We start from the raw sequence: 26,756 nt of genomic DNA, 5'->3' as shown, positions 1-26,756 counted from the left end.
ATTTTATTTATTTATTTGAGAGAATGAGATAGAGAGAGAGCATGAGAGGGGGGAAGGTCAGAGGGAGAAGCAGACTCCCCGCTGAGCAGGGAGCCTGATGTGGGACTCGATCCTGGGACTCCAGGATCATGACCTGAGCCGAAGGCAGTCGCTTAACCAACTGAGCCACCCAGGCGCCCTTAGTCAACATTTTTTACACGAAGTCGAAGTTGTTATTTCTTATGACCTCAGAGCTGATTGTGTGTATGTGTGTGTACAAATACTAGTTTTTCTACCCAGCCACCATATTTCAACTTCATACCTGCATAAGCACATACTTCCATGCTCATTTGATCAATGTTCTTGGACTTCTCCAGCAAGATAATAAAGTTGAGGAAAGTCAGACTGTCTATTTTAGTATACATTATGTCTGTAACAATAAACACTATGCCAGACACATAATAGGGGCTCAATCTGTATTGGTGGAATGAATGACTGAAAAAGTAAATAAATCCATAAAAAAAAACCTTCTTTACCAAATCATTTGTGTAAGAATGGGTAATTCTGATATACGGTTCCATTATATTTTTTGCATTTTGAGACAAGAAGGTAAAATGATATCCATGCTTCATTATAAAATTAAATAACGTGTACATAAAAGACCGGGTCCATGTATTTGTTTTATAATATTCGAGAATAATTGAATGTGTCAGTTTCAGCAAGTTGTTTGCAGAAATCCATATAGATTTCTTTCTTAACTCTTTATATGGAATTCTGCCTAAAGATATACAATTTGTACAAATGTTGCACACTGAACATTTATTGATATTCATGTCTGTCTTGATTTTTGTTTCCATGGTTATTTTTAACTAACAAAGATACCAGTAATCATTGGTGATTTAAGCCTCTGGAATGTGCTGGCTCACCAGTACCCTTTTGCCGAGATCTTTCTTTGGAAAAGCCCACATGGTATCTGGGAGCTTCTCCAGACACTTGCATTATCATTATTTCAGTGGCCTGCTGAGAATTCTGCAGGTTGGATCCAGTGGAACAGGGGTTATTACTGAAATCCATCACGAAATGTGTCAGAATGCAATAATGAAAGCAAGGCAAGAAATTTTTACCCAGTCAGGAATTCCTAAGTTACAGTGTTTAAGAGTTCCAATTTCTTTGCATTTACATTTTTTACCATGTGTCCAGCCGAAGATTTAAAATACCAACACCCTTTGTCTCACTCTTGGCTGCACTCGAAGTACATGGATTCAAAGACTAAATATTTAAGTTTTGGAGTTTTTTTAGGCACTCACTGTGGGATCTTTGCCAGCCATCTTGCACTCTTCGACTTTGATTGCAGATGCCGGCCAGAAAACCTGCTCAGAAAGGAAAATAAAGGTTGCATAATCTCACTTTTACATATGAAACTCAGTGCTCTTCATTTACTTTATGCTAACACATTTCTTTAAGGCATTTCTATATTTATATTTCAAGAGTTTTCTTTCAGTTTATAAACTTAAATTTATAAACTTAAATTCATAAAAATTTTATTATTTTATTCTAATAATTGTTTTTATTTCTCCCATCAATTTTTCCTTTAACAAAAGTCTTTTAATAACATGTGCCCATTTCCTAATGACATAGTATTAAAATAAGGTCATTCATGTGTACAATAAAATGTATATTTCCCTCCTTTTCTACTATATTTTTCTCAACTGCTTACATCACAATGAATTTACATTTATATTACTATTTTGGTTTAATATTGTTTTTGGTAAACCACAGAGCCAGGCTGGTAGATTTACTTAAAACAGGCCCCTAGGTACTTCAACAGCTAAAATAACTTGGATTGAATCCAAGAGATTCCCTCTCTCAAATACTCAGCTAGTGTTCTAAGTCACTGTAGCCTTGGGTCAAGTCTGACACTGATGATTATTTTTTTTAATTGTCAGCCATTGACCCTTGTTAAAATAATAAATTCAGAATTCTCCTTGTTATATTAAACTTATAATTTACTTTTACTTCTTTACTCCAATGAAGATCAATTTATGTCCTTCTTGTGAAATAGAAGATAAATATAGGTCATACCTGTTCACAGAACAGTGCACTTAACTGTTCCTTTTAGGCCTTCTTGGATTACATACAGATGACAAGGTAGATTTTCCTTTAGTCTGATCATTTTTTTTCAGGCTATACTGTATGCTTCTTTCTGTCTGTCTATCTCTCTGTATACACACACACACACACACACACACTCGTATGCAAACACATACACAGGAAGTATTTTCTCATTTAGTTTCAGATTTTGAAGTGTTAAAATCTATGAAGCCAGACAGTGAGAACTGAATTGATTATATTTTCAGTCCATGAGGTAAGTATGAACTTCCAATTATTTATTGACATGTGGCCTGTATTTTCTATAGTTCTAATGGAATACACAATATTTTCATTATATTTGAAATGTTTAAAGGAAAAGGAACCTAACAAAGTCAACATGGCCCTCATAGAAATGACAAACTTACACTCAAAGGTTCTTGACTTATATTGTTAATATTCAAGGAAAGAATGTGATCTTTGCTGCCCACATATATCCGGTCCTGATCTTCATCCATTAATAATATCCTGTAGTCTAAAGGGTGGTGGGACAGGCTGAAGTATTCAGAGGTCTTGGTTTCTCGAAGCTCTGAAATAGTGAACAGCACAGTAAAAATAGGGGATTTTGGTTCCATGATTCTATTATTTTAATGAAAACTATTTTATAGAAATATTTACCAAAAAAGTTAAGATATATTTTCCTTCCTACAATAATAAATTAATTTTAAAAGAGAATTATGGATAGACATTGGGGAGGGTATGTGCTATGGTGAGCGCTGTGAATTGTATGAAACTGTTGAATCACAGACCTGTACCTCTGAAACAAATAATACATTATATGTTAAAAAAAAAGAAGAAGAAGAAGAAGATAGCAGGAAGGGAAAAATGAAGGGGGGGAAATCAGAGGGGGAGATGAACCATGAGAGACTATGGACTCTGAGAAACAAACTGATGGTTCTAGAGGGGAGGGAGGTGGGGGGATGGGTTAGCCTGGTGATGGGTATTAAAGAGGGCACGTACTGCATGGAGCACTGGGTGTTATACGCAAACAATGAATCATGGATCACTACATCAAACACTAATGATGTAATGTATGGTGACTAACATAACATAATAAAATAAAATAAATAAAATAGAATTATGCTCGTGGTTATTTTTATTTATTGCCTCTATACTGAAGTAAAACATAAATCAATAAATGCAACGTTAAGTTTATGATACTATTTTATTGAAAAATTATTCACATTTTGTAAGAATCTCAACTCAGTTTTATCACTGGCTATCATCAGCTCAAAACTAAAATAGATCAGCCAAAAAAATACAGCAAAATATAGCAAATGAGCAGATTGAACAACAACAACAACAAAAAACAAAAGTAATGACAGTGTGATGTCTTCTTAGCTTCTCTTCTATTTTATGGTTGTAATCAATACATTTATCATTTTAGGACTGGTATTTTCTACTTTAAATATTTACCTTACTTTCTCAACATAATTCTAACTAGTTTGATGTCTTTTTCTAGAAATTACTTGAAAAAAAATCTACTCTTTGCCCATTATACCTCATTCAGAAGGCTATGTTGTTTATTTATTTTTTTTTAAAGATTTTATTTATTTATTTGAGACAGAGAGAATGAGAGAGAGAGCACATGAGAGGGGGGAGGGTCAGAGGGAGAAGCAGGCTCCCTGCCGAGCAGGGAGCCCGATGTGGGACTCGATCCCGGGACTCCAGGATCATGACCTGAGCCGAAGGCAGTCGCTTAACCAACTGAGCCACCCAGGCGCCCTGGAAGGCTATGTTGTTTAAATGACAGTCTACCTATGTATATATGAAAAAGTAAACCATAAATATTCAGATGACCTGAATGTTTAGATTTTCAGTATCTCAATGATCACTGACTCATGCTCACTTAACTTCTACATTATGTGTAAAATTTGTGCCTGTATAGCTGAACTCTGAAGACAACGAATGCACCATGACAATTAAAAAAATCAATAATCAGTATAGCAAATTCAACTTTCTTTCCAGCCAAAATGCTCCTTTGTACAATTTACACCTTTCCCATTCAAATGGTTCAGTATTTCTTTGTTCTTGAGATTATGTTCTTAAGAGAGTGACAAACTGTACAAAGGAGTTTGCTTTCATAACTTACTGTTTCAATGATGAAATATTTCTAAATTTTAGATGTTGAATCACAAATACACTTCTAGAAATTCTCATAGGCTGTGGTGTGACTTAAACCAAAACCTGAAATGATAAGAATTCTTATAGAAAGCCATGAACTATATTCTGTGAACTCTTGGGCCATATCCCATATGTAAAGATAGAGAAGTCACAAATTTAACCTATTTCCTGGGCATATCAGTTCAGAATGTTTGCCCTTATATTCTTCAAGCAGTTCTATATCTAGCCAAGAATCTGAAAATGTCATGGGAGTAGCACAGTGATTATGAAGCCTGGCTGTGGTACCAAACTTCCTGTGACATCGAACAAGTTACATAACCGCATTGGGCTTTAATTTTCTCATTTGCAAAAAACAATATCACCTCTACCAAGAGTTCCCATGGACATCAATTGAATTAATACATGTAAATATTAGAAATGAATGACAGAAAAAGTGTACAATAAATTCTAATAATTATTAGTTAGTATTAGTATAGTATTATCAAATTTGAATTACTATCAAAAAGATATTGAATTAGATAAATAGATACACATTTTTCTTTTTTTCCCCCCTTTTCTTTTAAGGAGCTAGATTCCTAAAATTACTAACACATGATCATAAAACATAGCCTGTGATATTTTGCCCATACAATGACAGTAAAGTGTAGGATTTTTTTATGTGGAACTTATAAAAATACCTCAGTGGGGCGCCTGGGTGGCTCAGTCGTTAAGCGTCTGCCTTCTGCTCAGGTCATTATCCCAGGGTCCTGGAATCGAGCCCCGCATCGGGCTCCCTGCTCTGTGGAAGCCTGCTCCTCCCTCTCCACTCCCCCTGCTTGTGTTCCCTCTCTCGCTGTCTCTCTCTGACAAATAAATAAATAACATCTTTAAAAAAATAAAAATAAATAAAAATAAAATGACCTCAGAAGAGTCTTGAGAAGTCAATCATGAGAGAAGACAAGAACAAAAGACACTGAAAGATGATTTTATTATTATTTTTTAAAGATTTTATTTATTCATTCGAGACACAGAGATACAGAGAGAGAGAGAGAGAGCATGAGCGGGGGGAGAGGCAGAGGGAGGGGGAGAGGCAGAGGGAGAGGGAGAAGCAGGCTCCCCGCTGAGCCAGGAGCCCGATGTGGGACTTGATCCCAGGAAGTTGGGATCATAACCTGAGCCAAAGGCAGACGCCCAACCATCTGAGCCACCCAGGCACCCCTGAAAGATGATTTTAAACAAGAGACTAGATGACAGATCTTGAACTCGGAGATTTGAGATGCAGAGTGCTGTGTGGCGTGCTAATCTAGCTCTAAGTCACTGAGCCTCAGTAGGCATCATAGACAGAGAGGTGATGTGGTTGGCAGCAGTAGTACCACCGGCCCAGAAACTGGAACTGCTTCTTTCATGAGGAAAGCAAGACAGGGTAGAGGGGCGTCATTCAGAAAAAAAAGTCAGCCCCTGCCAGACCAGAGGTTATTGCTGAAATAGGGGGAAAAAATATCCAAGAGCTCAGAACATGAGAGAGAATACAGAATCCAACAAATGTCACTCAGAGTTTGCAAAGATAAAGGCTGCCTTGATTTTGCCTAAAATTTACATAACGCTTGCTTTTCATCATATGGAGGAGACTCATGGTTGTATAATTTCTCTATAAAAACATCAGGAGAAGGATATAGCTTGGGGTGAGGAATAGATGTTCAACATATACCTCTTCAATAAATAACTCTCAGTGAAATACATGGATTATAGAAGTAAAATGTGACTGAGTTCATGGCCTCTGGGGCCCAACCACTGGAGTCTGAATCCAAGCTCCGCCATTTCGTTTCTATATGTTCTTGGCAGGTACATTTATCCCTCTGCACTCTAGTGTCCTCATGTGTAAGATCAGAATAATAATAATAGTGCCTACCTCACAGGGGTGTTGTGAGGTTTAAATTGTTGATATATATCAAGTACTTAAAAGAGTGCCTGTCCCATAGTGACATGGGTTACATTATTATGACTTGGGAAAAGACATCAAGCTTCAGCCAGCAAGGTAAGAATAATTCCTTACACATGGAGGAAACATAGAGGACAAGACTGCCTGGTTTTTATGTATTCATGTATTTAATACTTCATTTTTTTTACATGTAGAATGTACTCAAAGTATTTGAACAGGAGAGTGAAATGATAAAATAAGTCATTTTTAAGGAAAATAATTTGTTTGAGTGGCAGGATAATTTTAAAGTATGTGAGAATGGAAAACTAAGAGATGAGGATATTCCAGATATAATGTTGATAACGATGCTGATATGCTAAAAGTGGAAAGGAAGAGTTGATGTGCAGAATGCTTAAAAGAAGGATTTGGGATTGACTTTATATGAAGCTGGTCTGAGGGTAAAAGGAAGCTGTAAACTAAGAAAAGGAGAAATGAACATGCCCTTACTAGTTTTGGGGGATTTGAAAAGGAAATTTCTTTGGTAGAGAGATTGCTTGAATGTTGACAGATTAAATTCAAATTAAAGCAGTTATATCCCACAAACATGTAAAATTAGAATAGCAATTTGCCATTAGAAATATCAAATCAGCAAGTAGAGTTTTTCCTGTTCTTCTCAGGGGTTATGTGAGTCTCTGAGAGTCGACAGCTCTGAGGAAGCCCTGAGAAGCTCTGAGGGGAGTAAATCTAAAGTGAAAAGCAAAACATAGAGATGCACTGATTGCTTCATCCAAAAAGAGCAGCTCTGTAACTGAAACTGAAAGCAAATCATGATGTATAGGCAACAGTGTGGTATTGGGGTGGGAGTACACAATCCGAGTCAGACAGTTCTGAATTGAAATCCTAGCTTCATCACTTACTGAGAATATTATTTTAAGAAAGCTACCACACTTTGCCCAGTTTTGATTTCCTCATCTATAAATCGGTTATATTAATACCCTCAAGGGATGTTGCACCAACACACAGCAGAGGATCAGGGTGTGCTCGTTTGAGCAGGAGACATTATTGACCTTCCATCTAACAGAACTTTCCTTGTCTTCCCTGTAGGCAGAGCTGGTCTATATAGAACATAGTCGTCCCACCTCACCCCTAGCCAGGGAGTGGTTTAAATGGGACATGTGATGAGTTCTGGTCAATGAGATTTAAAGGGAAGCCTTCTGCAGGGGTACTGGAAGAGATTTCTTCCGTCTTCAAGACTGGCACAAGAAAAGAGGTGATTTCGTTTTCTGCCTCTGGACATTTGTACGTGAGGGATATGATACGTGCCTCAGTTGCTAGCTGAGAATGGCTTACCAAGCCGACTGCTAGCTGAGAATGGCAAGCAAAATTTAGAAAAAAAACCTGGCTGAAGAAATGATTTAATCTCTGAACTCACCCTGGAACGGCTCACACTGGACTACTTCTGTTATATAAAATTTAAAAAAACAACAACATGCATTTTTTTTTTAGACACATTGAGGTTTGCATTTCCTGTTGTTGAAACCCTTCCTAGGGGCACCTGGGTGGCTCAGGAGGTTGAGCTTCTGCCTTCAGCTCAGGTCATGATCCTGGGGTCCTGGGATGGAGCCCCGTGTAGGGCTCTCTGCTCAGTGGGGAGCCTGCTTCTCCCTCTCCCTCTGCTCCCCCCAGCTTGTGTGCCTTCTCTCTCTCTCAAATAAATAAATAAAATCTTAAAAAAAAGAAAAGAAAAAGAAACCCTTCCTAACTGCCACATCTTCCAAGTATTCATAGCCCCTACCTGTCACCTTCTCATTCTTTCTATCATGGTTTGTTTCGTTCCAGTATTTTTTCAAATAATCATTTTTTCTTTTTCCCTTCTCTTCCTAATCTATACTGAAATAAAACCAAGAGTGTGATCTTAGCCAGGAAAACAGCCTCAACCAAATTTTACTTGCAAGTAACAAACAATGGCAGTTTTCCTCTTTATCTGTTTCATTAGAAAATAATCAATCTCTTGCATTAATTCAAATACCAGAGGGAGCAATAACCGCATTAGCTGAAGACCTTTCTGGTCCAAGGATTTTATCTATTTTTCTGAGTCATAAAGCTATCTTCAAATTTAATTACCTGCCGCCCATCGACAGTTGACAGCTGTTAACCAAGGAAGATTTACTTAGGAAGTGCCCTGTTAGAAACCTAGAAGCCAAGGTTATTTTGTTTAAACGCTATTTAAGTTGCTGTTAGTTAGCCATAATTGAACTCTGGAGCTTGGGAAAAAACAAAACAAAACAAACTTTCTTTTAGCATAAAGAGATGAGTTCAAAGGATTGAGGATTTTTATCTATAAAAAGAATGACTAAAGAATCCATCATTTTGGTTTAATGTAGATCCAACATAAGTCAAATGAATGAGTCAATGATTTGGTCACAGTGAGAGAAAATGACTGATTTAATGATTTGGCTAGTGAGAGAAGGAAATCACAATTACTGGTCTTTCATCTAAACAAGTCAAAGAAAACACCGTCTTTTTATTTCTTTATCTTAACAATGATGTCATCGTTTTTATACGTGTTGGAGGTACCACTTGTGCTGTTTCTCAGAACATGTTCAACTGATTGAGAAGGAACCTTGGCTGAGAGTATGTAGTATTAGAAAATGCAGTGCCCCACAAAGGGCAGTGTAGGTCTCTAAGTCCCTGGGAAAATCTCCTGGGAAACAGTATTAAAAAAAAAAAAAAAATTGCATGCTTCTATCCTGAAATCTGCATTATTGTAGAGTTCTATGATGGAAAATTACTGTAGTGCCTTCCATGCCAATGCTCCCTGAGGGAAAATTTGCAGCACAATATGCTTACCTGAAATTCATGTATTGACATGGATTTTCCTTTGTAATAGAAACTACTGTGGGCCTTGAGAATTTAACCAAGGTTGGGAGAACAATACATTCTCCCCAAATATAAACTCTAGCGATAGAAGCTTCTGTGTTCACTTGAATATAGTCAATATATTGCTGTAGCAATTACAACATAATTTAATATACAGTAATATATGGTCTATAAACACTCTATCTCTAACCACGTAAGAACTAACGTTTGTTCTCTGTTGAACTAGTCGGAGATCTTAACATTTCTGTGGTGACTAAGTCAATAAAAACTCATTCGTGTGCTCAGAAATGTGATCTTGGTGGAGGAGGGTAGAGAGTTTTTCTCTTTCACGAACAATATATAGCTGTTAAACTATTAAGTAGGGGGACTCATTCACTCAGAACACTACATTATCTTTGGCCTTTTATAAATGACAAGTAGAAGATTAATTGAGTGAAAATCAATTCCCAGCATCTCTCTATTAGAAGCATTCGCTATGGTTACTTATTAATTATATTTAAAGTTCATGATGTATTATTAACTTACGTATTCGATACATATATATTGAGTCCTTACCACAGCCGACTAGACACTGCTCAAATACCAGGACACAAATATGAAGATCCCAGGCCCTCACAACAATTCCAAATCTTATCTTACATTCTGTTATTCTGTTTGGCTAGCCCAGCGTGACCTTCTCAACATAAACCCTAGCTCTCCCCCAGGCAGAATGCGCATCTATAGATTTCAAAGTAAATCCTTAGGATATCTTTTACTTCAGAGATATTGCCACTGACAGGATAATTTCCTCTCCAGAATGTCTTATCTCAGAAGAATTTTAAGTAGAGTGGGCTTAAATGACCCATCCTCTCCCTGAGGCTCACTATTTTGAAACTGGGTTAGAAACTGAACTTCACCTGTCCCCTTAGGACAAACAGGCAGATAAAGACAAGAGCAGTCAAACTTCACCAGAATGAAAAGATAGCTCCTAATTCTTACAGCAAAGAGAGGTCAGAAGGCATATTGTTAAAACCATATTTGCTTTAAAATAATAGCCCCAAATAGCCACCACTTGTGGGCTTACCAGTAGGAGTAATGGTTCTAGGTGCTTTATAAACTTATTTCATTTAATTGGCATTCAAAGCCTTTGTGTTAGGCCTCAATGTTATTCCTGTTCCACACATAATGAAACTAAAATTCACAGAATTTGAGCCATCTAACCAAGGTCACACAGTAATGAGTAAAAGAGGCTAGAGCCAGGATTCAAGGCAAGGTGAGTTCCTTAATCCATGAATTCAACTGAATGCCCTCTTGTTTTTCAAATCAGACAGACTTTAGCACTATTTGTTGGTCTTCTAACATGTTCGTCCTGCACATGAGTCTGTGCAATATTAAATGTAGTCTAAGGAATGCCTCTGCCCCTCAAATTGTCTTTGTTAGTTTGAGGAGCATGTCACGGAGTGAGGGGGAGGGGTGACCACACTCCAAACAACTTGAGAATGATCAAAAATTCTCAGGGATGCCGTTCTTACTAAACCATCATACCAAGTCCGAGAAAGGCTACTATGAAAGTGAGGTAAGAGTCAAACATAATTTCACGTAAAGGTAAAAAGTTCTACTTTTCTGTGTTTTTTGATGGATGGGCATAATTAGCTAAGTAGAGGCAAAATGCCAAGTGGATGAGAGACGGAATAAGGGAAACAGTGAGCCTGGCCATGGAAGGGTAACAGTGAATACAGACTATCTCCCAGGAATTGTGTCAGAGGGAAAATTAGCCAATATACAGAAGCCTTTAAGAAGGATGGTTCTCATTCTAGTTTGCCTAAGATGGTCCAGCTTGTGGCTGTTTTCCCAGAAAAATTATCTATAGTGTCGCTTCTGTACTCTGAAAGGATTTGTGGTTTGGATGTTAAATTATATGGTCACTCCACTTTTAAGCCCCTTTTTCTTGTTTGACATGGCTTTCCATTACTTTTAGAACAACATCTAATATTCTTTGTGTCCTTACCATGATCTGGTTCAAGATTACCTCACTAAAAATCTCAATCATCACTTTTTGCCTATTTTCTTTTTGTTCTCACCCTTCTGACCCTTCTTTTCACATTTCCAAACATGCCTTCCTCCTTTCTGCCTCAGGGCCTTTGTAAATGTTCTTCCTCCTGCTGACAGGATTCCTCCTGCCGTTTTCTAACCCCCACTCATAACTCAAAGCAGTAGTTTCGACGTAACTTAAATTGGATGCTTCATAAAGGCTTCCTTGATCCTCTAGATGAGGTCACGTCTCAGGTCTGTTGATATTTGCTCAATTTCCCTTTGTGGTTTTCTCTTAAAGACTGCCTGGAAGATCACTTGGAATGTTCTAAAATACCATGGTGGAGGGTGGGGGACTACATTCTATGACTTGCTAAGACCCTCTCTGTCTTCTGTAGAGTATTACAGCTGAAATTGCCTCTGAATACAAGACAAAGTTCTTTGTCCATTCACAATCTACCCTTTATCTTGCTATATTGAGTCTTAGAATCTTTTAATCTTGATGAACTAAAAATTATGAGAATGAGGGGTGCCCAGGTGGCTCAATCGGTTAAGTGTCCAACTCTTAATTTCAGCTCAGGTCATAATCTCAGGGTCATGAGATTGAGGCCGCATCAGGCTCCATGCTGAGCATGGAGCCTGCTTGAGAATCTCTCTCTCTCCCTCCCCCTCTACCCTTCCACCCTTCCCTCCCCTGCTTGTACATGCTGTCTCTGAAAAAAAAAAAAAAAAAAAAATCTCTCTCAAAAAAAAAAAGATTCTCTCTCCCTCTCCCTCTGCTTCTCCCCTAACTCGTGCTCTCTCTCTAAAAAAAGAAAAACAAAAACAGAAAAAATTATGAGCATGAGCCAATAAAATGAGAAAAAATGCTATCAAATTTCAAAAATTCAGGCTTACATGATTATAATTTTTTCCTATTAAAAGGTAAGGTATATGGATGGGAAGAGGGGGGATCATTTTTGGAATTAGCCAACTGGGGCTGAAGTTCTAGCCTCACCATTTGTTGATACAGCATTTGATTTACCCCCTTTCTCCCAATCACTCCCTTCTACCCGCCCCAAACTTGAGTCTTGTATCTACAAAATAAAAGGAAGAATGAGATTATTTATAAATGAGAATGATCTCCAATGTTCCCTGCAGCAATAAAAATGTCCATGAAAATAATTCCTTTTCCACTGTTTACAAGTATTACCTACTGTTGTAGAATATCTGTAAAGCTAATGTAATCTTTCACATTACTATAAATCTCACAGGAAGAAAGGGTATGTTTAAAAACTATCTTAGAAATATGACCACAGAAATACAACTGTGTCTTTTCTGGAAAAAAGGAAGCTAAACCAAAACCTAAGGTATACCTTTCCCCTCCCTAAAGCATAATCGATTTGTGTTGTGTAGTTCAATCAACTGGAGAATTACAAACTCTGACTGACCTCCCTTCTTCTAAGCTCACTTGGGAGACATGAAAGCACACTTCAAGGATGTTAGGTGTCAATCTCTGGCTCCTTGTATGGGAAGTGGTGGCTAGATTCTATCTCAGGGTGAAGAATATACAATTGGGAAATCACTAAGATGTCTTGAGAGTCTCTGAACTGGAAGTAACTTCTGGAAAGTAGCACCAAATCTGAATCTATTGTTAGGCTGTAGAGGACAGCATGGATGAGCTGAGCCATCATTATCATCACTGGTGTTCCTACTGTCAGGAAGGCCTCAGTTTCAGAGTGTCCACTTGAGAGGTAAACAAGGGAGATAACTTGTGGAGGAGGAAACACTTCATCTGACACCTCCTTTCTAGAACTCTTGACACTTCTGGAAAAGCTGCCCTGGGCAAGGTATTCAAAATCATCAGTCCAAGGTAGAAACCTAACAACAGAAAGCCAAAACCAAAACAAAACAAAAAACAACTAAGGGGGATATAATAACAATTGGAGAATGGTGTAAATTAGTATGTCTCCACCAAATATAATATTACGCTTTCATTACAATTATTTATGTAGAGATTTGAAGATATGAAAAACATTTCTCATGCTACTAGGTTTCATTTTTTTTTTTTTTTTTTATTCATGAGAGACAGAGTGAGAGAGAAAGGCAGAGGGAGAAGCAGGCTCCCAAGGAGCAGGGAGCCCGATGCGGGACTCGATCCCAGGACCCTGAGATCATGACCTGAGCCGAAGGCAGACGCTTAACCATCTGAGCCACCCAGGCACCCTGCTACTAGGTTTCAAAAGTAGGCTATATTCAATATAAAAACTGTTAAAAATTATTCACAGAAAATAAGAGTAAGAGGAACTATTTTATGGAAAGTCTTTCGGTGGTGAGATATAGAAATTTAAAGACAAGAAGACAATCCCTCAAACCAACATGTGTACAACGGGCAGGAGGATAGGGGAGATTCCATGTGCTGGGTGAGGTCTCTTGTCACTTCTCACCCTCACAAAGTTCTGTAACTTTCACGCCACAGTTCTCTATGACACAAAGCTTACCTTTCATATCATACAGTAGGCTCTACACAAAATTAAAATATTCCTTGTGGTGTATATTTATTCAGTCATCCAACAGATAGTATATAAGCTAGGGCTAGGTCAAAAGATAAACATTCTTGGTTGCTCTCCTCAAAAGTGGATGGTGCAGAATGGAGGGACACAAACAACTGCAGCACAAGAAGATGACTCAGGGGGTGCCTGTGCGGCGCAGTCGGTTAAGCGTGGGTCTCTGGGTTTCCGCTCAGGTCATGATCTCAGGGTCGTGACATTGAACCACCCGCCCCAGCCGAGGGCTCTGCATTCAGCATGGAGTCTGCTTGAGATTCTCTCTCCCTCTCCCTGCCCCTCCCCCTTTTACGCTCTCTCACTCTCTCTCTCTAAAATAAAGAAATCTTAAAAAAAAAAGGAAAGAAAGAAAGAAAGAAAGAAAGAAAGAAAGAAAGAAAGAAAGAAAGAAAGAAAGAACGAACGAACGAACTCAGGAAATTAAGGGAGAACTGAAGGAAGGTTAAGGCTTCCTGGAAATAACAAGGAAATCTTAAACAGAAGGAAATGCTTGACCTTATGTCTTCATTCAACAAATATTAGTTGAGCCACTTTGTCTATTAAACTAATAATCACAGTGATAAATGCCAACATTTACCAAACGCCAACAAAGTGTGGTAAAGACAGGATCAGTGTTTAAGGCGAGGGCAGCTGCTTTACATCAGGAGTCAGAAAAAGCCTCTGCAGCCAAGTGTCACATAAGCCGTGACCTGAGGAATAAATATGGGTTAATAAAGAAACATTTTCCAGGGAGTGGAAAGAACTTAAATAGAAACCCTGAGATGGGAGATTCAAGGATAATGAGAAGTTTCTGCAGTTGATAAAGAGGAGGATTTGAGCAGGCTTTGTCAAGCAGAAGTAAGGAGTCAACCAACGTGCAAGAAAGCAAACTTCTTGGATGTCACACAAGCAACAGGCAACGATGCAAACTCCTCGTGTATCAAACCAAAGTGGTTGATTTTTCCAAAGTTGCTGAAGTTGCCAGTGGAAAAAAAAATCTGAGGAAGTGCAGGCCATGATCACTTACAAGTTTGTTAGTTAAATTCTGCTACTAAAGAGTTCTCAAGAGCAAGATTATTTTATGATACAATATTGAGTAAAGCAGAATAAAATTATTTGCATAACTAAAAGATGTCCGCATAGAAATACATATGCATAGACAAAAGTCTTGGAAAATACTCCACTTGTTAACATTCTTCTTCATGATGTGCTCAATAAAGAGTAAGAGTCTGATAGTACTGACAGCTCAATTTAACCTTGTGTCACTTTAAAGAATTATAATTACTCTTTAATCAAGAGCCAGGCAGTGCAAACTTTCTCTACAGAGCTTTATGATTTAAATATATTTTCTTACAGGAGTCTGGATGCACTGCACCTAACTAAATGCTGAACTACACAAAGAAAGAAATACCAGTTATCAGTAACTGGAAAACTGCTGTATATTGCCAAAATTTTTTGATCTCTAGATTCTTTCAGCATGGACCACCCACAACTTTTAGTAAGACAGACACAGACAGACAATTTGGATTTTAATAACCCAGCACCCCCACCAACCAAAATTCTTGAACTCTGTTTTCACTTGACACATTCTTAAACCCATTTTCATTTGCACACAGAAAAATATCATAAAATTGTATACAATCAACTCTCACATCCAAAGAACCGGGCTTCATGAACAAAGTAATACAGAGATGTTTTCCTAAAGAGACAGCTATTTTATCTAAACATTATTTAATTCAGTGTGACTCATTGTTTAGCCAAGTTACTGCATTTGGCTTCCAAACAAAGAAACAAGTTGGAGAAATGTAGAGGACAGTAGAGACATGTTCATTTCACTTTAAACACATTCGTCAGTCATTCAGTGCAGAAGCCTCCTTTTCTCCTTTCTTCTTGTATCTCTCTCCCCTGACATTGTCTAAAATACAAGGTCAGTGACTCTCAGTGCTCAGCTTTTGGAGAGGAGAGATTTAAAGGGAGTTCTTGGGAGTGTGCCCCTACATAGTAATAGAGCTCCCCTTTGATTCTTTTCAAGAGAAACACAAAGGATCACACCGCACTTCCTGCAGTTTTGAAAAGCCTAAGACTCATCATGTATACAATGGCTTGCATATACAATGAATAAGCAACACATTTCTTTTTTCTTCGTCCTAGACCTGGAAACCATTTGCTTCCAAATTTCACATGATGGTATTTGAGATGGAGTGGGTGCGGCATCATTCAATCTTTCAAAAGAGAAGATCACTGTTGCGCTTTTCTGTTTTTGCTCTGGAAACAAGATATTTATCATTCCTGGAGGCACTTCAAGGAGAATAGCAGAATATGGACTCAGAGTGTATGTACTTTACAAAATGCTATTGCCTCCACGAGGTAAGCATTAGCCAAGACTGTCTCTTTAATTTTCAGGGTACAAGTAAAATCTTTTTGTGGAAATAAGGCACACTTAAAAGAGGAACTGACAAGCTTATGGGAAACCAAAAGTTTGACCTGAGTATTAACAGCTCACGGTCATCTTTTTAACGTGGAGGGAAGTTTCATTCCACTGATTTATGGCCAGTTTTTTTCAAAAAGTAAAACATATTTTACTAGACAAAACGACAGGTGCAGATAGTTGGGATGGTGTTATTTGAGGGATTTCACATTACACAGTTCAAGTGACTTAGCAAGAGTAAGTCAAACAAGCCACTTTATGCCCTAAAACCAGAAGAGTGGATATGTAGGTTTCTAGTTAGGCATTTGCCTTGGGTTTTTCTTCATCAAAGAGATGTACAGGTTGTATATCTATAATTTTAAAGCTTTGCAAGTTTTATTACTCATAAATAATGAATGTAAGAATAACCAAGACTGCCTTTTAACATCCAAGTGGAAAATTACTTCAAGTTAGTACAATTCAAGTCCAAAATCATATTAACCTAACACACAGAGATAATTAAAATGAAACTCTTTTTTTCGTTTTGTTTTTCTGTTTTTTGGGGTTTTTTTTTAACCTAATTCATTTCCTGGAATAAAGTCTGATGTTTAAAGACAGAGAGATCTATGCTCAAATCTTGGCACTGCATCTGACTAGCTATGGGGCTTTGGGCAAGTTATTTAAATTACTGGTACCTAAGTACTCCCACCTGAATGATGGAAGGAATACCTATCTCATGGGACAATTATGCTAATAGAAAGAGAAAATGTGTGAAGCACCTCAAGCATAGTAGCTCTCACTATGGTCCCCATGCCAAGATGAAAGTTTCAGTTTTAAACAGGATATTTGTACACTGTCTTAGCTTTAGGCCGTTAGTCTGCAATTGGTTTTCTGAATTAATCCTGCTAAATAAAGTCTGTGAATTAATGTCTAATTTATACTGAAGTATAATTTGTGTACCAATTAAAAAGTTAGGATGTTTCCAAGTTCTAGCAAAAATAATTCTCAAATTCCATCACAAAAGCAAATGATTTTTTAAAAATACAACTTTTCTTCATCTTTTTTCAGTTTGCCTCTCTTAAGTTACCACTCATGCTACCTTCCACCTATTGAGAATATATGAAGCACCTATCAATTTACTAAAAAAGTTTACACTATCTTATTTAATCTTCACAGCTATCCTACTAACTAGGTCCTACTGTTTTCTGCATTAATATATGAAAAAATTGTGGATGAATCTTGGGTAACTTTCCCTAGTTTTGGATACAAGTCTGTGTGACCCACAGTCCATGGTCCCTAGCCCTTCATGGAAGATGAGAACACACTCAGCTGGAGGACTTGGTCTCCTTCATTTTTCTCTGGGTATGTATCTTTTAATATACAAAGAAGAGATGTGTAAATTGCTTATTAAAAATAAAAATCCATAGGAATAAAAATAGTTCCTTCCAGAAATACTTATTCAGAGAGTCTTCTCAGATCTCTCTGTTGAACACATGGAATTTGTGGTAGTACCAGGGTGACTGCCAAGGAGATTAATCAAGATCTTCCCAAGGTTGCCTCCTTCTTACAATTCAGATTTTAACTGGCCCCTAGTCCAAGGGATATCTGTGCTCGCTTTACCTAAAGAATGCCCTCCCAGGGGCGCCTGGGTGGCTCAGTTGGTTAAGTGTCTGATTTTGGCTCAGGTCATGGTCTCAGGGTCCTGGGATTGAGCCCCACAGTGGGTTCCCCACTTAGTGGAGAGTCTGCCTCTCCCTCTGCACCTTCCCCTGCTCTCTCTCTCTCTCCCTCTCTCTCTTTCTCAAATAAATAAATAAATAAATCTTAAAAAAAAAAAGAATGTCCCTCCATATTATTCTCTATGTTGTAGTTCTATTCTATTGTAGCCCTATTCTATTATCTTCAAGTGCTTAAAATTTTTTCTGGCCTTAAGTCTCAGATTTATTTTAAATATTATGCTGTTTGGGATAGAATTAATATCAATATTAGAGTCTATGCATTACATGTGAATTTTTGACAACGACTTTTTAAAATATCATCTCACAAAGAACTCAAGATCTTCCAAAAGATGAAATTGTTTTTTTCACAAAGATTTGTGTGAAGATTAGAGATAATTTATACTTTGGCCCAATTTTCCTCTTTCCACAAAGAATTTGGAGAGTCTCAAAAATGCATGACATGGAAACATCTGTGCAGAAAAGCTTTCTCCCCAGTTTTTGGTACAGAATATCTCTAACTGATATATAAATAAGATCCAAAAATTCATGAGCAAGCTAATTATTTGAGATTCAAAACTAATTTTTCCTTTAATAGCTACATTTGTGGTGAGCATAGCATAACATATAGGTTGTCAAGTCACTATGTTGTACATCTGAAACTAACATTGTAAATCATTGTGTATCAACTATACTTCAATAAAAAATATGAAGATAAAAAAAACCATTGTTATAAGTGGGACTGAAGTCCACAGTTCTCCCTTGCAAAAAAGCCTATCTAATTATCATGTTAATATTACTAATAATGATATCGAAGCAAATATATGTCAATATTATTTTCTAAGATTTTACATAAATGATCATTTATCTTCATTACAGTCCTAAAAGGTGTGTAGTGATCCGGTGTGTGGTCAGGGTGTCAGGTTAAATACCTTCCTTGCCACATCGTGTGTCATCTAGCAAAATTACTTAATTCTTTGGAGCCTAAGTTTACTTATCTGTAAATTGGGGATGATGAAATCATATATCTAATGGGTTTGTTAGGATAAATTAATATATTAAAGTAGTTAGAACAGTTACAGGCACATTATATTGCTCATAATATAGTAGCTGCTATCATTTTCTTATTTTCAGGGAATAGCAATATCCTCCAGGAAAGTCAGACATCTTTCTTTCTCCAGGTGACACAATGAAAAATGACCAATGGGAGAAATCTGAAACTAGGTCTTTCTGTCCCTAGAGCCACTGTCCTTTCCAACTCACCATACCATCTTTCTACAGTGTCAGGGCACCACCCTTTGAACTCTACCTGACCCCCAATGGACCAGGTCTTTTTAAGGAAATGCATGCAAAGTGCTAATTGAGCACATCACTGCAATAATTTTCAAGATATATAATATATATAATATAGCCATCATGAAAATACCACTCTAAATCTCTGTATTTGTTTTGTAAAAACATCTTTCTCTTTGTCAAAGAATCTCATTCCGTACATGCTTAAGGAGCAGAACTCACCAAATGAAATCAGAAATTCAACGACAGATCAGCGAGAAATTGTTCTTGTTGAGTCTTGAGTAGGAGCTCCTGAACCCTGCCTGTCCAACCTCTCCCACTTCACTGTTTACAAAGCACAGATGTACTACTCAACTTTTTACTCCCAGTCCACAAGAGGTTTCTGCATCGCAACTGTTCCCTCACATAAACTGAAAACTACTGTAAGGCAAAAACTGTCAGGAAGTTTAAAAATGGGAAACAAAAAGTAATCATCCCTGTAGGTTCTAAATATTGGACACCATCCTTTACAGCATCTTTAACTTTTTTAAACATATGCTTCCTGAGTCGTCTTAGTTGGACATCACTAAACCAACTGCTGTTGCAAATAGCATAAAAATTAAAAAATAAATCATGTCTCCTACTAACTTACAGTCTTCAAGAGGAGATACAGTATGTTCATAGTAATATAATACAAGGCAGTAGAAAATAACTGTTTTTAAAGACAGGCACAGAATGACACAGGAATCTATCATCCAACCTATAAACCAGGATATCATTCTCCATTTCTCCCTCACAGCCAATCAATCAGTTGCCGAGTGTTGCTGATTTATCTCTAAAATGTCTCGAATCTGTCCTTTCTTTTCCATCCCAATTATCACTCTTTAATTCTATACACTTGTCATGTCATCTCTGACTGGATAATTGCATGAAATAGATAATTTCTCCTCCTGTCGTTAGTCTTATCCTTTGTTCAAATATTTACTTAACATTGGGAAAACACGGGCACTATGAGGGATTCTGTGTTCTGGGTGCTAGGGATACAAAGACTGTGACCCTAACCTACAAATCAAGTGGAATTCTCACATCAGCTTCATGTTTCTACCTGAGTTAACTATCATCCAAAAGCTAAATGTGACCACGTCTTTTACACACACAGCACTTCTGTCCCACTTTAAGTCTATTCAGAGACTTCCTATTTCCTAATCTGATTGTTCTGAGCTTGTTAGAAGCTGTGGGGCACTTTAAGAATCTAGCAAATCTTAGGGCCTTTCTTTTTCTCAAAAATTTCATATGTGATTATAGTCATAAAATGTTGCACACAACTTCAGGATGTCATTGATACCTTGGAATTCATTCAAATATCCCTCCATTTTCAGTGAGGAGGGTCCATGCACCCAGGCTATAAATGTCCCATAAAAAGGGAAAATTCCATGTCTACAAGTTTGCTGAGCAAGGCTTCTCATGATTTAACCTTTCTTACTTCCTCAGCTCTAACACCTGGTATTTCCTCCTTGATCTTTTTGTTTCTGCAGTTGAGCTACCTGTAATGTCTGACAAAAACATTTTACTACCTCATGCTTCTCAGCTATGTTCATATTAGTCTTCTTTGTCTTATCTGCCTGGCTAACTTTTCCATGTTTTTAAGGCTTAACTAATCATATAATTTCTATAAAGTCTTTCCCAATTCTCACTTTCTCCTGTGAGAAATGAGAATAATGACTTACCTTTATTGGTAACATATGATTTTACTGGCACTGAGATGTGTTTTAATTACCTATATTTAATCCCTGCACCATGAGATTTATATATTGTACTCCATGCCTTATAAAGAAACTACTGTTAGAGGAGTTAAATATGGGCTGATCCACTGTAGCTATGGAGTGGTAGAGTCAGGACTGGAATCCAGAATCCAGGGAAGCTTGACTCTGAAGTTCTTCCCATTGTAACACTTTGAGTACACATCCATTCTTACACATATTAGACCTAACCAGACTCATTTGTCCCACAAATCTAGGCATTCTTTAAAATTTTTATTATTTCTTTTAGAAACTTCCAGAATGCCTTAAAGAGGTGGGAAAACTGTACCAATTCAATGAAAATTCTTTGAAATGATCTGTAAAAGTCCTTAAATTCTCAACCCAATTTGGGAGAGGGGAGGGAGAAGAGAAGAGAAAGGATTATTTGTCCCAGCAGGTGGTGTTGCCCGACTTAAATTAGTATTTGTCATTTACCAGTGAGGGAATTTGAGGAGAAAGTGCTTTAGACTAATCCTTTTCAAATGAGGACAAGTGTTTTTGTTTGTTTCTTTAAAAAAAATTTCTTTAATATGTAATAAAAGTGAATTTCTAGGCAAATGAAAATTAACAACAACTCTGCCATACAAAATAAAAGCCCAGATGTCTTCACATTAGATCCAGTAGACATTATTCTGTCAAATGGCTGTACTATGATTTCCTGTATTTACCACGGTCTGGCCTGGTAACAACTGCTGGCATTCTCTGCCAGTTATGGAGGACCACACTTGAATAGCGCTGGTACGAACAAGTTTGTTTTGTTTTGTCTTTTCCTTTTCTAAAAGTAGTAAGAGCAAATTCACTTGGCATTCTCATTTTGCCTGTCCAACAATTAGGACAAACAATGAATGAGTCAATGCAATTCATCAACATGGCTCCCAGTACTGAGCAATATACACAGGGCTCACTGAGGCAGCAGGCCTCAGACCTACTCTTGCTACTAACAGCCAAGTGGCATTGTGGAAGGCTGCTACTAGAATGAGAATCAGTAGCAGACAAACCATCATCATGTTCTTATAACCAGCTTTTTACTCTTACGCATACCATCTAACTCAGCCTCAGTTTTGCATAGAAGAGTTGAACCAAATAATAAGGTCCTTTCTAGCATTGGTCTTTTCCAACTTTTAGACTTTCTAAAACTACCCTTAACCTCTACCCCAACATAAACTGAGTTCTTTCTAATTTTATCTATAATATGCTTTTTCTTCTTTCCCGCTATTATTTCCACCACTACACATGCAACTAATCCCAGTGTCTAAGAAGCAGTTACAAAATTTCTGAACACTGCTCCAACATGTGCACTTAACTAAATTTCAATTTGTATATTTCTAGTTTCCTCGGATTTAATAATGAGAATAAAAACATAACTAAATTTTGGGAAAATAAAAAAACATTTCTTCCTTTTTTTTTTTTTTTTTTAATGAGAGAGAGAGTAAGAGAGAGAGGGAACACAAGCAGAGGGAGCAGTGGGCAGAGGGAGAAGCAGACTCCCTGGAGGGGCTCAATCCCAGAACCCAGGGATCATGACCTGAGCTGAAGGCAGACGCTTAGCTGGCTAAGCCACCCAGGCATCCCAAAAAACCATTTCAAGTAATATTTTGGATTTTGACTAGAACTATACCCCCTGTTTAGTCTCATAACTTAACTTGAAGCTCTAATTCTTGCCCTTAGGAAGTCATATTTTCTCTCTCTCTTTTTTTTTTAGGAAGTTATACATTCTCTTGATTAAAATCCTCCATCTATAAAGAGATCCCTTTCCCTGTCTAGTACACACTTGTGCATAAAGTCAAGCAATTTAAAAATTATTATATATTACGTGATAACTTTACTACCTTCATGTCTCCATAGCCTGGACATAGACTAGCATTCAAGGTCAGGTCATGGGTCACTGTCAAATGTTTCTTCTCTTATTAAAAAAAAAAAAAAAAGATAGCCTCCATTAGATAAGTCCAAAACAACTTCTTAGTCCCAACCTTTTTAGTTTTTGATGTTTCATTCATCAAAGGATTTCTACTCTCTCTATTCCTCTGGTAAGTATATTTAGAAAACAGGCAAAATACTCCAAATCCCCAATTTTTTTTTCAAATCAAGCTTCTTTCTTATCAATCTTTTCTTTATCTTATTTTAATTTATCATTTCTTTCTTACATATCATTTCTGCAGCCTATGTAGTTTGTAGAATGCAGTCATTTTCATCGCATGTTTTCCTTTTATTTTTTAATCTATGATGGATCTATTCATGATGATTTTGTTGTAGAATCTAGATCAAGGAATTCTTTTTCTGACTCTGGAATCCCTCTTGAAACTGAAGACAATCTCTTGCAGAAGAGATGATAAGATCACTCATAAGCCCACTTCAGCACCCTACACTTACTATGTTTTATAGCAACACACGTTTCTTAATCTAAAAAGTTTTACTGCCTCTTTAACCCAGCACTTGAATGTTATCCAAAACATCATCTTGCAGATAAGTTTCCAAATTTAGCCTTAAGAATGTCCATCTAATTCCACCATGAGGAGATAATTGCTTAATCTCCTATAGTTACTATTCTCCATGAAAAATAATACAAGAATGTTGATTTAGCCTTTATTTTATATCATTTATAAACAGCTTTTCCACCTAAAATTTCACACCAGAGAAATAGCAAGCCTAAGTTTTACTAAAGGTGGCAATTAAAGAACTTCTGATGCTTTTGCTGAATAGACACATACAAAGAAAAATTACTATTGTTGAAAAAATGCTTTTCTCTGATTTTAAAGCCTTAATATATTTTTTAAATTTATAGACTATATGTTACTTTTATCAAGGTCTCTACTCCCATGTATAATAAAAAATTATACGCATGAAAATACATTTTCTTAAATGTATTTTCAGAATATAGTGGATAATAATGTGCCTTTTCATAATAGTTTTGCAAAGAGAAAGAAAATAAACCCTATAGATGAGGGTACAGAGTAATAGATACTCTCAACTTCAATTGGTACAAATATAAATTTGTATACTGTTTCTGAAAGGCTGGTCAATTATAGATTGAAAAGTTAGACAACAATTCCCTTACAGGATAATATGAGAGACTATCTTTATGGCCTTGGAATAGGTAGATTTGTTAAATAGGGCAAACAAGTATAAACCAAAAGAAAAGAATAATGAATTGGAATACATTAAAGTTGGAATCTCCATTTATGCAACAACAAGTCTGCTATGGAAGAATATTTGTAAACTCTTATAACCTATATAAGGCTGATATCTGGACTATATAAAGAACTCCTGAAAATCAGTAAGAAAAATATAACCTAAAACAAAATGCGCAATGTCTTGAAATAATTGCCCTAGAAGATATCCAAGTGAATAACAAACATTTGAAAAAGTATCCAAAATCATTAGTCATGCAGAGAATAGAAATTCTATAAAATATAATGACATACCACTGTTTGTCATTAGCTAAATCTTTTGTTTTAATAAAAAAAAAGTTTTAAAGACAGTAATTTCCAAGATTTGGCAAGGATATAGAACAAATGGAATTTCCATCTACTTCTGAAAGGAATGTAACTTCGTAATAACTACTTTGGAAAATAATTTGGCTCTATCTGCTCCATCTGAACATATGCATACTATATGACCCAGCAATTCAATTCTTAGGTATGTGCCAAAAGACATGTACGTATACGAATGTTCACAGCAGCTTTATTCAAGATAGCCCCAAACTGGAAAAGACATAATTGTCTACGAACAGGAAAATGCATAAACACTCTATTTTCCCAAAAGGGGTAGTACTCAGCAATAAAAAAACCTAACTACTTATACTCATAACAGTGTCAATGAATCTCTCAAACAAAATATTAAGCAAAACACGTTAGACAAAAATAAAATACACAATCCCATTTATAAAAAGTTTAAATTAATCAGGCAAAATGGCGCTATGGTGTTAGCAGTTGGGACAGTGGTCACATTTGGGGAGAATGGAGAGGCACAAAAGAGGACACAGAGATTTTTCAATCTCAGTGAAGTATGGTTGCTTGGTGCTAACTCATATGATAACTCATTTATACAGAAGATTTTTGCACTTTTTCGGTACTTATGTTTGATTTGTGGAAAATTGCATTGTAAAAAAGAAGACGCATTTAAATCTATGCATGCATAGTTTCTGAATCAGGCTGTGTTAGTTTTTGAGTCGCTATAGCAAATTACTATGGGCTTTATGGTTTAGGACAACAGAACTGTATCCTCTCAGTTCTGGAGGCCAGAAATCCACCATCAGTATCACCAGGCTGACAGGGAGCTGTTGGCAGGACACACTCCCTCTGGATGCTCTGGAAGAGAATTGTTCTTTGTCTCTTTCAGGTTCTGGGGCTACTGACATTCCTTGGCTTTGAAACCTCCTCCCTTCAGTCTCTCCCTCTGTGATCACATTGCCTTCTCTTCCTCTTCTGTTTCAAATTTCTCTGTCACTGTCTTATATGCAAATTTGTGGTTGAACTTAAAGCACACCTGGAAAATCCAGGATAATCTCCAGATCTTAAGAGTTTAAATTGATCCATACCAGTGAAGTCGATTTAGCCATATTAAGTAACATTCACAGGTTCCGGGGATTAGGATGTGGCTGTCTTTCATGGAGCCACTATCTGCCTATCATACGTAATGTCATTGATAGTACTCACGAAGCTAGCAGGGAGGGAGAACTGCATGTTTATGGATAATGGTACCAAAACATGTAAAGAACAGGGAGTCACAGCCCAAAATGGCCACAGAGGATGCCAATAAAGAAAAAAAATATCGAATATAACCCAGTACGAGTAAAAACAAATAAAAATGTGCCTAAAATGGGGTACATTATTATGCAAGAGAATTATCAATTTTAGCTGTCCTTACACATCAAAAATCGCACAGTGACAATCTTCATTTCAGCATGATAAAAACATGATTGAAAGGCGAAAATCACAAGCGACTTTTGTTCGTTGGGGTTTTTTTCCCCCCACACTTTAGCAACCCTCTGCCATCTCTAAATGCCTGTGCTTATTCCTCTTCTGCAGTTACTCAGGCTGCTGACGCAAACACACTGACAGCATGCTGCTGGGGGCCAAGCGTTTCGCCATCACTCTGGCACTACACCAAGACTCAGGCACAGTTTCTTGGAAGCAGAAGAACCGGTTCATTCCATTCCCTAGTCAGGCCCCTGAGAGCAATCCTGTGGAGAGTCCAGAAACAATCCTATGTGTACTCCTGCATCATTGTTGTAGTATTGTTCCACGTGCAGCCTAATCCCTGATCTTCTCAATGTCACTGGTTTGAAATGCATGTGTATCCCCTTGGAACAGTAGCTGGTGTCACTTGTTAGTCACGAAGCTCTTCAAAAGAAAAAGATATTCTTTTCTGTCATCACTTTCAAAGGGAAATAATTTCACTGTCTCACTCTCCACAATGAAAACTCAGGTTATTATGTGATTTTCAAAAATGGTTTTTCTCTAACTGATAGAGTACGATTACAAATTAGGTATCAAGATGATCCAGAAAAGAAGATTATGTGTTTTAAGTGAGGTTACTGAGGTTATTCTTATAATTTTGGAAAATCATCTGTTCCACCAAAAAATGCTGTCAAAGAAGATGACAGAAAGCCTTTCCAAGGATTCCCATCTTTTTTCTTTGTTTGAAGTGAACTTTAGAGCAGACTCCACGTGAACTTGCACAAGAAGGCAGCTAATGAGTCTACATGGAGAGAGGAGATGTACTCTACTTGATCATGCTTTGGAACAATATTCCCTGCCATCCACTTGGAGAGTTTTAAGGGATCACCACAGGTATCTCCCACTAGAAAGATCACAGCCTAGAGCTGGACCCACTGCTGGGCCAGAAAGGAACCTCTTAGTTGTTGGATCCTGGGTGAGACCAAGATTTGGGGTAGGGCTGAGGTGACCAAGGTAGAAAAGAGTCACCTGGGGTTTTTCAATATTTTAATAGCAGTACAGGCATATTGATACTTATCAGCTGAATATCAGGTCTGCATCC

The 26,756-nt window shown here is 37.2% G+C and overlaps 1 protein-coding gene and 1 long non-coding RNA gene across 3 annotated transcripts in view; both read right to left on the bottom strand.

Moving 5' to 3' along the window:
- The window catches only part of SEMA3C (semaphorin 3C), a 181,516-nt gene that overhangs the window by 91,204 nt on the left and 63,556 nt on the right, over positions 1–26,756 (bottom strand). For both annotated transcript variants that reach the window (XM_064575357.1, XM_064575356.1), the window contains exons 3-4: positions 2,496–2,656; positions 1,287–1,349 (exon numbers count right to left, since the gene is read on the bottom strand). In XM_064575357.1, coding sequence (XP_064431427.1) covers positions 1,287–1,349; positions 2,496–2,656 — 224 coding nt within the window. The remainder of the gene's footprint in view (positions 1–1,286; positions 1,350–2,495; positions 2,657–26,756) is intronic.
- Positions 19,967–26,756, bottom strand: part of LOC135362118 (uncharacterized) — a 67,609-nt gene continuing 60,819 nt past the window's right edge. Inside the window, exon 2 of the long non-coding RNA XR_010406553.1 lies at positions 19,967–26,756. This exon is cut by the window's right edge and continues 44,859 nt beyond it. This is a non-coding gene — a long non-coding RNA (uncharacterized LOC135362118).

Source organism: Mirounga angustirostris, unplaced genomic scaffold (assembly GCF_029215605.1).
Source record: "Mirounga angustirostris isolate CCGP_5_RB_7025 unplaced genomic scaffold, mMirAng1.0.hap1 SCAF_12, whole genome shotgun sequence".
In the NCBI taxonomy this organism is placed as follows: Eukaryota; Metazoa; Chordata; class Mammalia; order Carnivora; family Phocidae; genus Mirounga; species Mirounga angustirostris.
Note: the sequence above shows the minus strand (reverse complement) of the source record. Positions and strands in the feature narration are given on the sequence as shown.